A 12,396-nucleotide genomic window follows, 5' to 3' on the forward strand; every position below is an offset into this window, starting at 1 on the left:
CACCCCTCTCTGGCAAAGCATGGTTGCATCATTTCTCAGTGGATTTTTTCTCATTTTGCATTCTTCCCTTCTCTCTATTTAAGCATAAGACCTTGTTCCTGTTAAAGTTGTTCCTGTAAGAGTATTTGAACAGTTGCCTCCTACACTGAGCTCTTGGATCCTGAAATGCGAAGTCAGGAGGAATTTGAACTCTGATCTCATTCACTCGTGCCCTTGAGCAGCCTGATCACACTCCTCGTGTGTGGGGGGCCCTCAGAGCACTGCACAAAAAGCAAGCCCTTGCAGCGAATTGTAATTTGGGGCTTTTACTGTGCTGGTACTCAAACTGCAATCAGTGGAGGGCAGTTTTCTTTCTCTCAGCACAGGGCTGGTCAGTGAATGCTTTGTAGCTGGGAGTCTGAAGTAGTAAAAACGTACCAGTGCAGTTTGGTACCTTATCCAGTCAGGGTCAGAACCTGTAGCTGGGTCATGGATGTCATCAGAAAGGGCAGCTTGGGCTTCTATGGAGTAGCTGAATAGACATCACTCCATAAAAAGCTGCCACCTCAATGTTTTAGAAGCCACTGCTGTTTGTGGAGCTGCCCATGGGAGAGGGACAGAGCTTACATGGCACCTGGGGAGGGGACTTCACCTCTCCCCTCCCAAATGCATACCATGGGGAAAGGCTCATGAGCAGGGGATAGCCATGGATGGATGGATGGATGGATGGATGGATGGATGGATGGATGGATGGAAACTACAGGAAATACTGTGCTCAAATGCACCATGCTTTCACAAAAACACTTCATATCCTTCACTGTGATTTCCACTTGGTCTTGTTACCACTGCCCTGGACACTGCTGAGCTCACACACCCTTCAGCCAGCTCCAGGTTCAGACAGAACAATTTATTAGTACCTGTGTAACACCTTCTTCAAATCCTTTAATGACTTCTTGCCTGCCAATCTTGAACCTGAAAGGCTTGTTTCTGTCTCTGGAGGAATCAAACTTCTTTCCATTCTGTAGCATTCCTGCCAAAACAAGACACATGGTTTCAGTCTGAGATACATCTAAATTTAAGTGCTGGAGGAGAGGGAAGGAGTGAAAAATTAATGCCTTGGTCACATCAGCTGCTCATTTCCATTTTTACTTTAAAGCCTCATTCAAAAGGCAGGAGACGCAACTGCAGTGGCACCATATTGTTACCTTTGCCTTCCTGTAATTTAGACTCTAAAACAGAAATTATTTTTACTGTTCTCAATGCAATAGGTTATGACCCATGTTGCACCAAACATTGCACAGACATACAGAAGAGCTGTCGTTTGCACAGTGGAGCTCTCTGCCTAAGTGGATAAAGGCAGGCAAGGAACAAGTGGGAGGCAGCAGAAGAGAGAATCCCAAGGCAGGTGCCTGATCCAGGGCTGCCCCTAATAACGTGTGTTACACAAACAGAGCCATCCCACACCATGTGTGCAAAACCTCTACAAAACGTGACAACAGCAGCTCTCCTCATACAGAGAGAACAGAAGAGACTCTGCAGTCACAAATATGAAAGCAGCAGAGACATTTATATAAATGTTCTACTACCCTTGTTTTTCATGTTTTCATTCAGAGACAGTCCCAGAAGACGTGACTTGTTCCTTTGCATGGGCACTGCTTCAATCCATGGGTTTTGAACACAGGCCCAGATTCCTCAGCAATTGGACAAACCTACATGATCAGCTATTCTCCTTCTCTTTTCAAATTGTGGCTGATTACAGTAGCTTTCAATTTAGAAGTACCTGGCACTCAAAATGCTTTACTCTGGATATTGCAGGGTTAGGCTGATATTTATATATTAGAATCAATCCTTTCTTTGTAGTGCTGTAGAGTCAGTGTTGTAGGCATACACCATGACTTTTCTATGCAAGGGGTTGCACAAAGAGAAGTTAATTCATCTGAGAAAGACTTTTGTTGCAAAGAACATTAACAAGTCCAGCTTTGAAAGAAAATGCTGAGAAAAAGTGTCTTTAAGATTCAGTATCAAACATACATTCTTACTAGTTTCTTTCCATTAAAGCAGTTATATTAACAGATCAGCTTGATGCACAAATTTTATTTTTCGGTGAAAACCATCAAATATTATCCAATAACAAGGAGGCATATTTTGCTTGCTTAAAAAGTCTGTACTACGAATCAAAGGTAAATATGAAGAGATGTGCCAGAATGAAAAACAGAGACTAAAAAGGTAGGATTCATTTTGCCAACTTTTAGGCTTCTAAGATGTAGCCAGCTACTTCTGAGCTAATTACTCAGAGAAAATAGATAATCAAGTCAGAGAAAAATGTACTTTCAGGGAGCAATTCATCTAACCAAATCTAGGGATGTACATTAGGACATAATGAATCACATCCCAGCAGTGCCTGTTTCTGTGCAATGAATAAAGGACAGTCCAAACAACAGCTCAGACACAGATGTCTCCAAATTCATTAGTAGTTAAATCAGTGGCAATGGAGTTCTTGACTTGCAGTTATGAGCACACAGTGTTTGATTATTCCAGTGGGGTTCTCTGTCCAGATATTTTACATCAATATTAAAATCAAATGCCACATTAAGGCACATTAGCCATTAGCCAAGTCCAACATTTGTCCAAGTTGGTCTTTCAGACACACCTGTGCATGTGCTCAAGGCTTTAGAAAGAAAATTGTGGAGTAAACTGCCCATAAGGAATGTTTCATAACCATTAGTGCCTGACATAATCCTTTAGTTTTTCACAGTCAAATAATGAAGTGCTGTATGTGTGCTCTCATGCAAGTGCATGGAATCACAGAACCACAGAATCAGTGAGGTTGGACAAGACCTCTGAGATCACTGAGATCACTGAGTCCAACCTTTGACTCAATGCCACCTTGTCAAACAGAACATGGCACTGAGTACCACATCCAGGTGACTCCACCACCTCCCTGGGCAGCTCATTCCAGTGGCTAATTACCCTTTCTGAGAAGAAATTTCTCCTAATGTCCAACCTAAACCTGTCCTGGCAGAGTCTGAGGCCGTTTTCTCTTGTTCTGTCCCCTGTTCCCTGGGAGCAGAGCCTGACCCCCACTGGCTGCACCCTCCTGTCAGGGAGTTGTAGGGAGTGATGAGCTCCTGCTGAGCCTCCCTTTCTCCAGACCGAGCACTCCCAGCTCCCTCAGCCACTCCTCATAGGATTTACCCTCAAGACCCCTCCCCAGCACCACTGCCCTTCTCTGGACTCACTCCAGCCCCTCCATGTCCTTCCCAAACTGAGGGGCCAGAATTGGACATAGAACTCAAGGAATGGCCTCACCAATACAGGGGGAAATTCCCATATACTGTGCAATGTATCAGCTCAGGGATAGCCACAAACCCCTCCAGGCAGGCTGGGAAGCCACAGCAGCTCCCGAACAAGCTACAGATTAAGATGGATTCATTTATAATATAGAAATTCAGCCTGTACTGAGGGAGGGCAGGGAGGGAGAAGCAGCTCACGGGGAACTCTCAGGCATATAATATAATCCTTTTTGAAGTATTTGATCTTAAATTTAAGTGACAGTCCTTCCTCAGAGCACTTTTATTTTTAAACACATCATAAAACCTTATGATTCTATGAAATGGAAGGAGACTACTACAGAATCCCAATATTTAATAATTTTAATATTAAAACTTAGTATTGTCATTACAGCTTGCATGTTCAAAGTACCCAAACATTAATTACTCTTCACATTAGCCCAAGGAGGTAAAGAAGATATTTATTACAAAATAGCCTCAATCTGAAAGTTCAGATTCAGATGCAAAGTTCCACAACACTTTATTATGCATTCATCTCATTTTGTAATTAAATCCTATTAAAACTCTTAGCTAAAAGTTCTGATGGTTTACAAACACCCCACATCAAACCAGCGACAGAATCAGAATTAAATCTTCAGAGATTCTGACAACAGCTCCTGGACAATGTTTCCCCTTTAAAGCAACATTTCCATCTTCCCATGAGCTTGCTAGTTTGATACACCATTTAAAAACTAATTCATTTCACTAGAAAATGCCCACAGAAGATGTGTTAGACCTTGTAGACGAAATCAGGCTTTTCTATATTTACAGCAACATCCTATTTTCAGCAACAACTGAAAATTCATGAGGTTATGGATTCACAAATGTAACTTCCTGTGCCATCATCTTATTGCTTTTGGAAGACAAACTGGAATGCAGAGTCAAATGTTGTCTGTATTCACTAAAGCTCTGGCAGGAGGGTCAGTTTTTGTGTGAGTGCCCTTTAAATGCACATCCAGTCTGGAAATGAGTCAGAGGCTCCATGTGCCCTGAAGAAGTTCCGATGCGGATTTAGATGTGAACTTTAGATCTTTTTTATCTCAGATTCTGAGAGCTAGAGTTAGCTCTGCAGGCTCCTGGGAGCTAAAACAGCACAATGCTTTATTTTCTCTCTTGCTAATGCATCAATTGATTTTTTTTTTTTTTGGTGAAAAAATTGATTTCGTTAATATTCTTCAACAAGGATGGACGCCCATCTTCAGCCTACATCTTTATTTATCTATCTAACAGCAAGGAGAAAAAAACTCCACAATTTGGAACTCAGAAACAACATTGTTTTGCAAGTCAGAACAATGAATAAGAGTTTTGACTGAGCAAGGACATCTAGATGCCTATAAGGAAGGTTACTTGTAAAAAAAAACCCTTAGGTTTCTGAAAGGGAACAATCATTGTATTAAAATAATTAATTGCACAAACTTGGTTATCAGAATATGGCACAGATTTGAAAACATTCTGATCTACAAGGCATCCTAATTGAAAACCAGGCTTTAAAAATTAAAAGGGTGTAGAAAAGGAGATATTTCAGATCATGGGTTCTACTGAATCTCTGATGTTCAGCTCATTGAAGCTGCAGATTAAAGAGCAGCTGGATCATTTTATTAAGGAACATGACCACAGATCCATCCAAACTGCCAGGACTACAATGCCATTTGGGCTAAACTGGCAGTGAAAACACAACTTCAGGAGAGGTTCAGCACAAGTTATTACTTCTTATTAAAACACAGGTGTGCCTGCAGCTGTGTCTGCACTGCTTTTTAACACTGCACTACTTTAGCTAAGATCCCATCACTGAAGTCTGTTTCCTAAGGGGAGAGGGCTAATGAAATGAGACTGCCTGCACTTGCCTAATAATGGGAGATTCTTTGAGCCAATTTCAACCCCATTTGGCAGAGGAATAGGGATCATACCAACATTAAGACCCAATGCATGCAATGAAAAAAATCTGTGTAGAAAGAAGAGCCTGTAAGAGCTTCTACCAAGAGAAAGGCTCAGTCTTTGTTATCAAAGAAACTCTATTATTGAGGAGAGGCCAGGAATGGAAAGGCTGGAGAACACACTAAGTTTATTTTTTTTTCATCTGAGAACAATTCAGCTGGGAATATAAGCAATCACACAGCACAAATTCATGGAACCATGCCAGCTGTTAGACACCTAATACACCTATTGTCCCAACAAAACCCTGCCCCAAACCATGGCCCCAAACTATTATCCACACCAAGGATGGATGGAGAGAGAACACTGGAGGCATCCACAGATAGTCTGTCAAGCTTCTGTGCCTGAACCTGGAAAATTCATGTGTAAATTCTACTGCTAAGGTTATCCACTTCAAAGGTACAAACTGGGTTTCAACCTGACATCTAGGCTACTCCTGTGGTTAATGGAGAAAGAGAGGTATCTCCAAGAATGATTCATCCCACCTAGATTTAGGTGTTAGGGCTGAAATAACCTTCTGGAACTGTTTATCATTCTCAGTCCACTATCTTAAAAAAGGTAAGGTACCTTAAACCAAATGCTAGATTGCCAGTTCTAGACTGCCCCTCACTAGGGCCCTAGAGAAGCAGTATGAGCTCAGCCATCCATCCCTAAATGAAACAGGCAAAATTGCATCCCAGGCTTCACTGACTCCACTGTTTACTGAATCATTTGTCTCTGCAGTGTTGACAAATTCTGGGAATCAGAAGATGAAGATTCTAATCCAGAACAAATCTCTTGATTTCACTAGTTGCTCTTTTTTTATCCTGTACAATGGGATTCACTTACCTCACAAGTATTGAGGGGATAAACTGAATTAATAGGTGACCTTCAAAAAACAGCATCATCCATCTAGGAAGTATTCCACTGGTATACTTTTTCAAACAGTAATTACCTACAGCATGTAAAGGCAATACATATGCTTGAAGACAGCTACTTCCTGAACATATTTTGGCAGCAGAAAGAGGGGCAGATACTCAGCAGTTTCTAGGACACTATCCATTTCATTTCATGTAGACCAGAGGCTCTTCAGGACAGGGACTATATTCTGATGCCACTCAATGCCATCACCTTTCCAATTACGCCCTGTAATCAATTTGTGCTGTTAGGAACATAATCTTTCAGTTTGGTTCCTAGGACTTTCTGAGGAGATAATGTTGCTGTGGGTTAAGAATTTTTATCTCAAGTGTTTCTTTTTTTCATCATAAAATATATTGTTTCTATGTTAAAATATATCCATATTCTGTCAAGAGAATATCACAAAGGCTGGAAATTCTGATCTTCCTCCCATTTACAACATGCAACTTCTACTAATAACGAGTTTTAGCCTGGAAAATATATTATTAGAAGGGTCCTAGAAACTGCACAAAAGTCCTTGTATAAACATTGATGCCTTCCCAATGTACAGAGGAAGGCACAGTTCAGCACAATCCCTGAAGTTGTAGCGAGAGAAACACATCCATAAAGTCACAAATCACATCCCAGGTTGATTCATGCCAGCAGAACTCCACTGTGATATTACTTGCATTTTACATTAAAATAGATCAGTTGTCTTCAGGATTCAATTCTGAAATACTATGGCAAAGGATTCCCTGCATTCAGTGGTGTTCCCGCTTTAGCTTGTGGCTGAGTCTCAAGCTAACACACCTGAAAAAAGTGTGGCTCCCTCAGGAACCAAAACAATTCCCCTATGTCTTGGTGGTAAATGCAGAGATCTGAGCAACAGTTTTCTAGGCAATACTGTCGGTGCCTTCCCAGGACCTAACTCAGCTCTCCAACACATTCCATCAGAATCCAGATGTGCATCAGTCAACATCTCACACTTCTTCCATCTTAATGTCATTATTATCTCAAAATTCAATTCACCATTTTACACATCTCTGTCATAACAACAGCTCCCAGTAACCTGGCCCTGAGCCTGTTCCTGCCATAGCACAGTGAGCAGCACACACTCTGATTCCCTTGCTTGGACTTCCAAAGCAAACTCCTCTGGAAAAATTTGTTGTCTCATTAATTTTGCTGATGGCTATTGTAATGGAAACAAAGAGTGTTGAATGTGAGCTGGAAGATGCTTTTGTTCTCTTCACTGTGTTGGAATAGGGGCTGTAAATTTCATTTTTCTCCCGGCGTTCTTCTGGCTGATTTATGTCCAGCTGATTTATTACCGGAGATAGCTCAGGGATGACATTTGCTCTGTTTCTCGGCTGTTTAGGCTTGTAAGGTTTTCTGCTGCTGTTTTAGGTGCTCTGGAATTCTCAGGGAATTCCCAGGGAATGGCCTTGGAGAGCCGACGCTTCAAAGGACGAGGAGAGACTTCTGATCTTGTCTCGGTCTTGGTGTTTATTAATTGTTTATCTAAAAGATTTTCTTTCAGCCCGACAGAGGTCTGCACAGCAAGTCAGCCATGGGCACACTCCCCAAGCCCCCGGGCGGTCACTTATCTTTATACCCTAAGTTACGTGTACAATATTTATCATTTTACTCCAATACTATCTACTCTTATTAACCGGTGCACTTTTAGTAATGACCAATCCCAAAGTGCCACCATCACCACAGAAGATGGAGGCCAAGAAGAAGAAGAAGAAGGACAGGACACGCCCCAATTCCTCCATCTTACTTCTCTAGACCCCCCTGTACCAAAATCCTAAACCCTGTGTTTTACACTTTAACTAACTTATCCCTTCACCATTCACCCAGTGGAATCCTCCCAGTCCTCATACAGGTCTCATCTCCTGTGTAGGATCAAAATCCTGCCACCAGACACTTCTGGCAACATTCCAGGATTCCCGAGCCCCCCAAGGGTGGTCTCGGCCTCTCTGCACCTCCATCCTGAGGTGCTGAGATCCCACAAGGGGCCACCTTACTGTGTCCTGTCTGGGGACTTTGGCAACTGAACTGCAAAGGAAGCCTCACTTTTCCAGGGAAAGGCTCAACAATAGAGGTTTAGCACCACTACAAGCACTCAGTTTTATCCTGCTAACATTTTCTCTGCTTAATATAAACAAAGTCTTATGTGGAAAAAAGGATTTACTCTCTTAGACTGCATTTTCCTGACAGCTTGCAGCCACTTAAGAAAAAATTATTACTTTAAGGGAAGTTTCAGTCTAGAGGGATAACAGTTGAAAAAAAGGGGGAAGGGGATAAGCACAACTCTGCGGCATATCAGCTCTTTACCACAATTATTTCATTTTGTCTAGAAAGGCAACAGCAAGGACTTGAATGTGCCATTTGTTGCCATGACAAACTGACTCAAAGCAGAGAAGTGGGAAATGGATAGTGGTGGTGGGCATTTCCCAGCTCCTGCCACTGCAGCACACTTCATGCTTCATCTTTTGAACACTGGCAGCCTTGCTACTTCATTTTCTTCCTGTATTAGATACTCATATATCTTTAATGTGGAGTAAGAGCAGCACAATCAATTATTTATTATGCAGCTGACAGCGTGCAATGAAGACACAACAGACAACTCCTCAATAATGCATCACCGTGGGCTATGAATGAATCACTGCTGCACAACCACAAGGCAAAATGAAAGAACCTTGCACTTAGCTCGACTTCACAGCCAGGAAAATTACCTGCAGTTGTCTAGCTCACTCTGCTGAAAGGCATTATTCTGTCCTAGCGGCTTTAGGGATTTGCATACTTTTAAAAGAAGGAAAAGTAGATTTACCTTCAAGGGAGATTTGGGGCTCACTAAGCATATTCTACATAAGTTGTAAAAAGAAAACAATTCCTCTGGTATCCCATCACCTTAAAAAAGTAATTTTATTTTAGAGTTTGAGTCTGTTACTGTTACGAAGTTCAGCTGTAAAATATACATGTACTGCAGCATAAGGCAAATTTCATTTGAATAAGCACGGCAGAATCAGGTCAGTGTGGGAATGCTACTGAGGGGGACGATAAATGTCTAAAGCAGCATTTTAGAGAGAATAGATTAATAGAGAAATACTTTGGATCTCTTGTTTCTCTATCCCCAAACACCATGTCCTGTTACACAGGGTTCTGCAGGAAGAGGGAATGTTCCTCACTCGTCTGGGTCTTTCTGTCCCTACCCTCTGGTAGCAGCCCAGAAGCACAAAAACCAGTGCAAGCATGACTGTAATACAAAGAAGAGAGTCTGCAAGATTTCCCACACAAACACAAGCAGCAGAGCTTGCCCAAAGAATTCTGAGCACCTAGTGCACCATTAAAACAGAACAATAAAATAATCTTTTTTTAAAATCTTGGTTTCATTCTCAGTCTCATCCTATGGCACATGTATTTCCTTCCCTCCTCCCTTTTTGTTTCATGGTTGCCTGTGTTGTGGGGGCATGGATTTCACATTTTAGCCTGTGGCACATATACAGCTGTGTAGGTGACCTCCCACTGGGAAGTTACACACTTGTGTAGCAGGTAAACCACACTGAAACAGGTGTGAGTGTGCCAGCCACTGTACCTCAGGGTACCACACCAGAAGGGCCCAAGGTGGAACTCCAGAGTTCTCAACACATATCTGGGGGGCAGGGAGCATGGAAAAACACCAGAAAAGCATCTTCAGAAAGCTCTGAGCATGGCTGTGAGATCACATGAAAGGGGACTTGGGGTAAAAGCACCAGGTTCTTAATTCCTCTTCTGTGCCAGGGAAGAAACTGCCAGAAAAAAACACCTTCCAGCCCAACATGACAATCTTACCAGCAGCTAGGTGTGCTTTAATGATAAGCTGTTCTCAGACTGGGCATTTTTTTTTGGTTTTCAGCTGTCCAGCCTTGTAGTATGTTCCATTCTGAATAAAATTTGAGCTAAAATCTTCATTTAGGTGCAACACTTCTGATTCCCTTGGCTTAAGCTAGCAACAGCCTAGTGAGAGTTTCACCCATCTCTACCAGGGCACTGATTAAGGGGGAGAGAATCACAGAACAGTCAGGACTGCAAGGAACATTAAAGATCATCTCATTCCAACCCTGTGCCATGGGCAGGGACACCTTGCACTAGATCCAGCTGCTAAGGGCTCCATCCAGCCTGGTCTTAAACACTTCCACAGATAGGGAATCCACAGCTTCTCTGGGCATGCCCAAAGACAATAAATTCGAGCATAAAAAAGTATTTTATTTATGTGTTACCACTTGACACCAAGATGGTATGTTGGCTTTTAGGGCATTTGGAGCAGAAAAATAACATTTCTCCCCACATCCTTGGTGAATGAATGCTCTTTCTCTCCCATAGGTCCTTGTTTACTTGGTTCTTTATACATCCCACTTTCTTAATGCTCAGCATGGCTACAGCTCCTTGACAGGTGAGTGTTTTACGAGACTCATCTTGACAAACACAGCAATCGTCTAACATCATGCAAAAGACTCAGCAGCTACTCTGTTCTTAAAGAAGATGGAGAAAAGGAAAAACATTCTTGGAAAAAGAGAGAAACACACAGGACACAACTAGAGAAGTAAATAGTTTATAAAAATGGGTGTTTACTGAGCCAGTATGTCAGCCAGCCACAGTCAATATGCCAGGATTACATATACTCTAAGTCAGAAGCAGACACTGCTGTTCCACCATGATCTCATATGCACATAAAACATACATAATGCAGAGGTCCAATGCTTTTCATCCAGGGTGTCCAACTTTTTGATCTAGACTGGTCAGACATCCCTGTAATATCTTATTTTAGAGATGTGGTATAACCTTCCCAGCTGGCATTATGCAATAGCCCCTCCCTTCACAAGTGTTTGGAGAATTCCTGGGGAGTCATCTCCTCCTGCCTGTGATCCCCTGCAGAAAAATGAGACATTACTTCACTGACACCAATTTGAGGCCACTGTGAGGCCTCACTCCAGCATAACACACAGAGTTTCCAGGGTGATCAGGTGGAACACACTGCTGGTTCACTCAAGGGATGAGTCCCTTGCTGGGATGGAAAAGGCATCTTGATGCTGCACTCTCCTCACTGGCATGGAGAGACTTCTAGGTAGTTAGGACAGTCAAGCTTAATTCCATCCAAAATCAGTTGATGACAGTCAAGATTAGTGAAAAAATGCACCTTAAAATCAAGCTGGTTCTGATCCGTGCACCAAATGCCTTCCAGTGGATTTTGTTTCCTGAGGTACCTTAGACTCTGTGACCACAGATCTGCCCAGTGACTTACAGTGCACCAATACACTCAGCAACCCCACTCCAGGAATAACAGAAGATATGAGCCCCTTCTATACTTTGAATAAACTCTGAGAAGGGTTCATTATAAGTTATTTGTTGGGAAACCCTTACTGTATGGTCAGAAGTTCAGCCTACCGTTAACATCAGATAAACCCAGCATTTGCTGAGGAGAAGCTTTGCTGTTTGCTGCAGGACTCCAGTAGAGAAATGTCTTCGTTTACTTTTCTAGACCTTCATTTTAGAAGGTAGATGAGATTCCTCATCAAAGGGACAAATCTTTCCATGGATGTGCAGTTTGCTCTTCCCACCTACTAGGAATGCACCCGCTTTCACAAAAAAAGAGTATTTTTGAAGTATTGTTTTCAATGTAAACAGTGTTTTATGTGTTCCAAGGCAGAGACTGTCAGTGTCATAAATATCACTCTGCCTGTAAACTTTGAGTTTGTTCTGAAATCATATTACTGTGAGATTTTTTTTTTGCCACATTTGTTTCCTATTTTTGCTCATCATTCCTGATGTTGCAGATTCTCTTTGGTGTGAACTGGCACAGTTCCCCTGATATTAATGAAAGTACAAAAATATATGTAACAGCTTGAGACCTGAATCTCGGTAATTTAAATCTACATTGAATCATGCACTTGGGACTATTCTCCAGAGCAGAATCCTGCAAGAATATGGAAGAGTGTACATTTGTGATCACAGCAAAAAGCTGCATGTCAAAAAGAATAGGTTGTGTCACCAGACAGCTGTGTCAGTATAACTCACCTTCATTTTATACCCTGTGAAACAAGCATTGTAGTTTCACCAAGGTCAGCCAGTCAATAGCATTTCCAGCAATAATATTATTAACTAATGCACTTTGCCTTGGATATCCTGAAAGGTTTCATTCAGTAAGCCTTTAAAGCATCTTCCGAGCCACAGTGGAAAGGAGCTATTAACAGCACAGTTTGTTCTTAAAAATAGGTCTTTTCCATCTCTAAGTTTTGAT

General features: G+C 41.9%; 1 protein-coding gene across 1 annotated transcript in view; it reads right to left on the reverse strand.

Annotated features, from left to right (window-relative positions):
* The window catches only part of FKBP1B (FKBP prolyl isomerase 1B), a 44,989-nt gene that overhangs the window by 2,384 nt on the left and 30,209 nt on the right, over window positions 1-12,396 (reverse strand). Inside the window, exon 3 of the mRNA XM_058802395.1 lies at window positions 897-1,009. Coding sequence (XP_058658378.1) covers window positions 897-1,009 — 113 coding nt within the window. The remainder of the gene's footprint in view (window positions 1-896; window positions 1,010-12,396) is intronic.

The sequence above is a fragment of the Ammospiza caudacuta genome, chromosome 3, assembly GCF_027887145.1.
Source record: "Ammospiza caudacuta isolate bAmmCau1 chromosome 3, bAmmCau1.pri, whole genome shotgun sequence".
NCBI lineage: Eukaryota > Metazoa > Chordata > Aves > Passeriformes > Passerellidae > Ammospiza > Ammospiza caudacuta.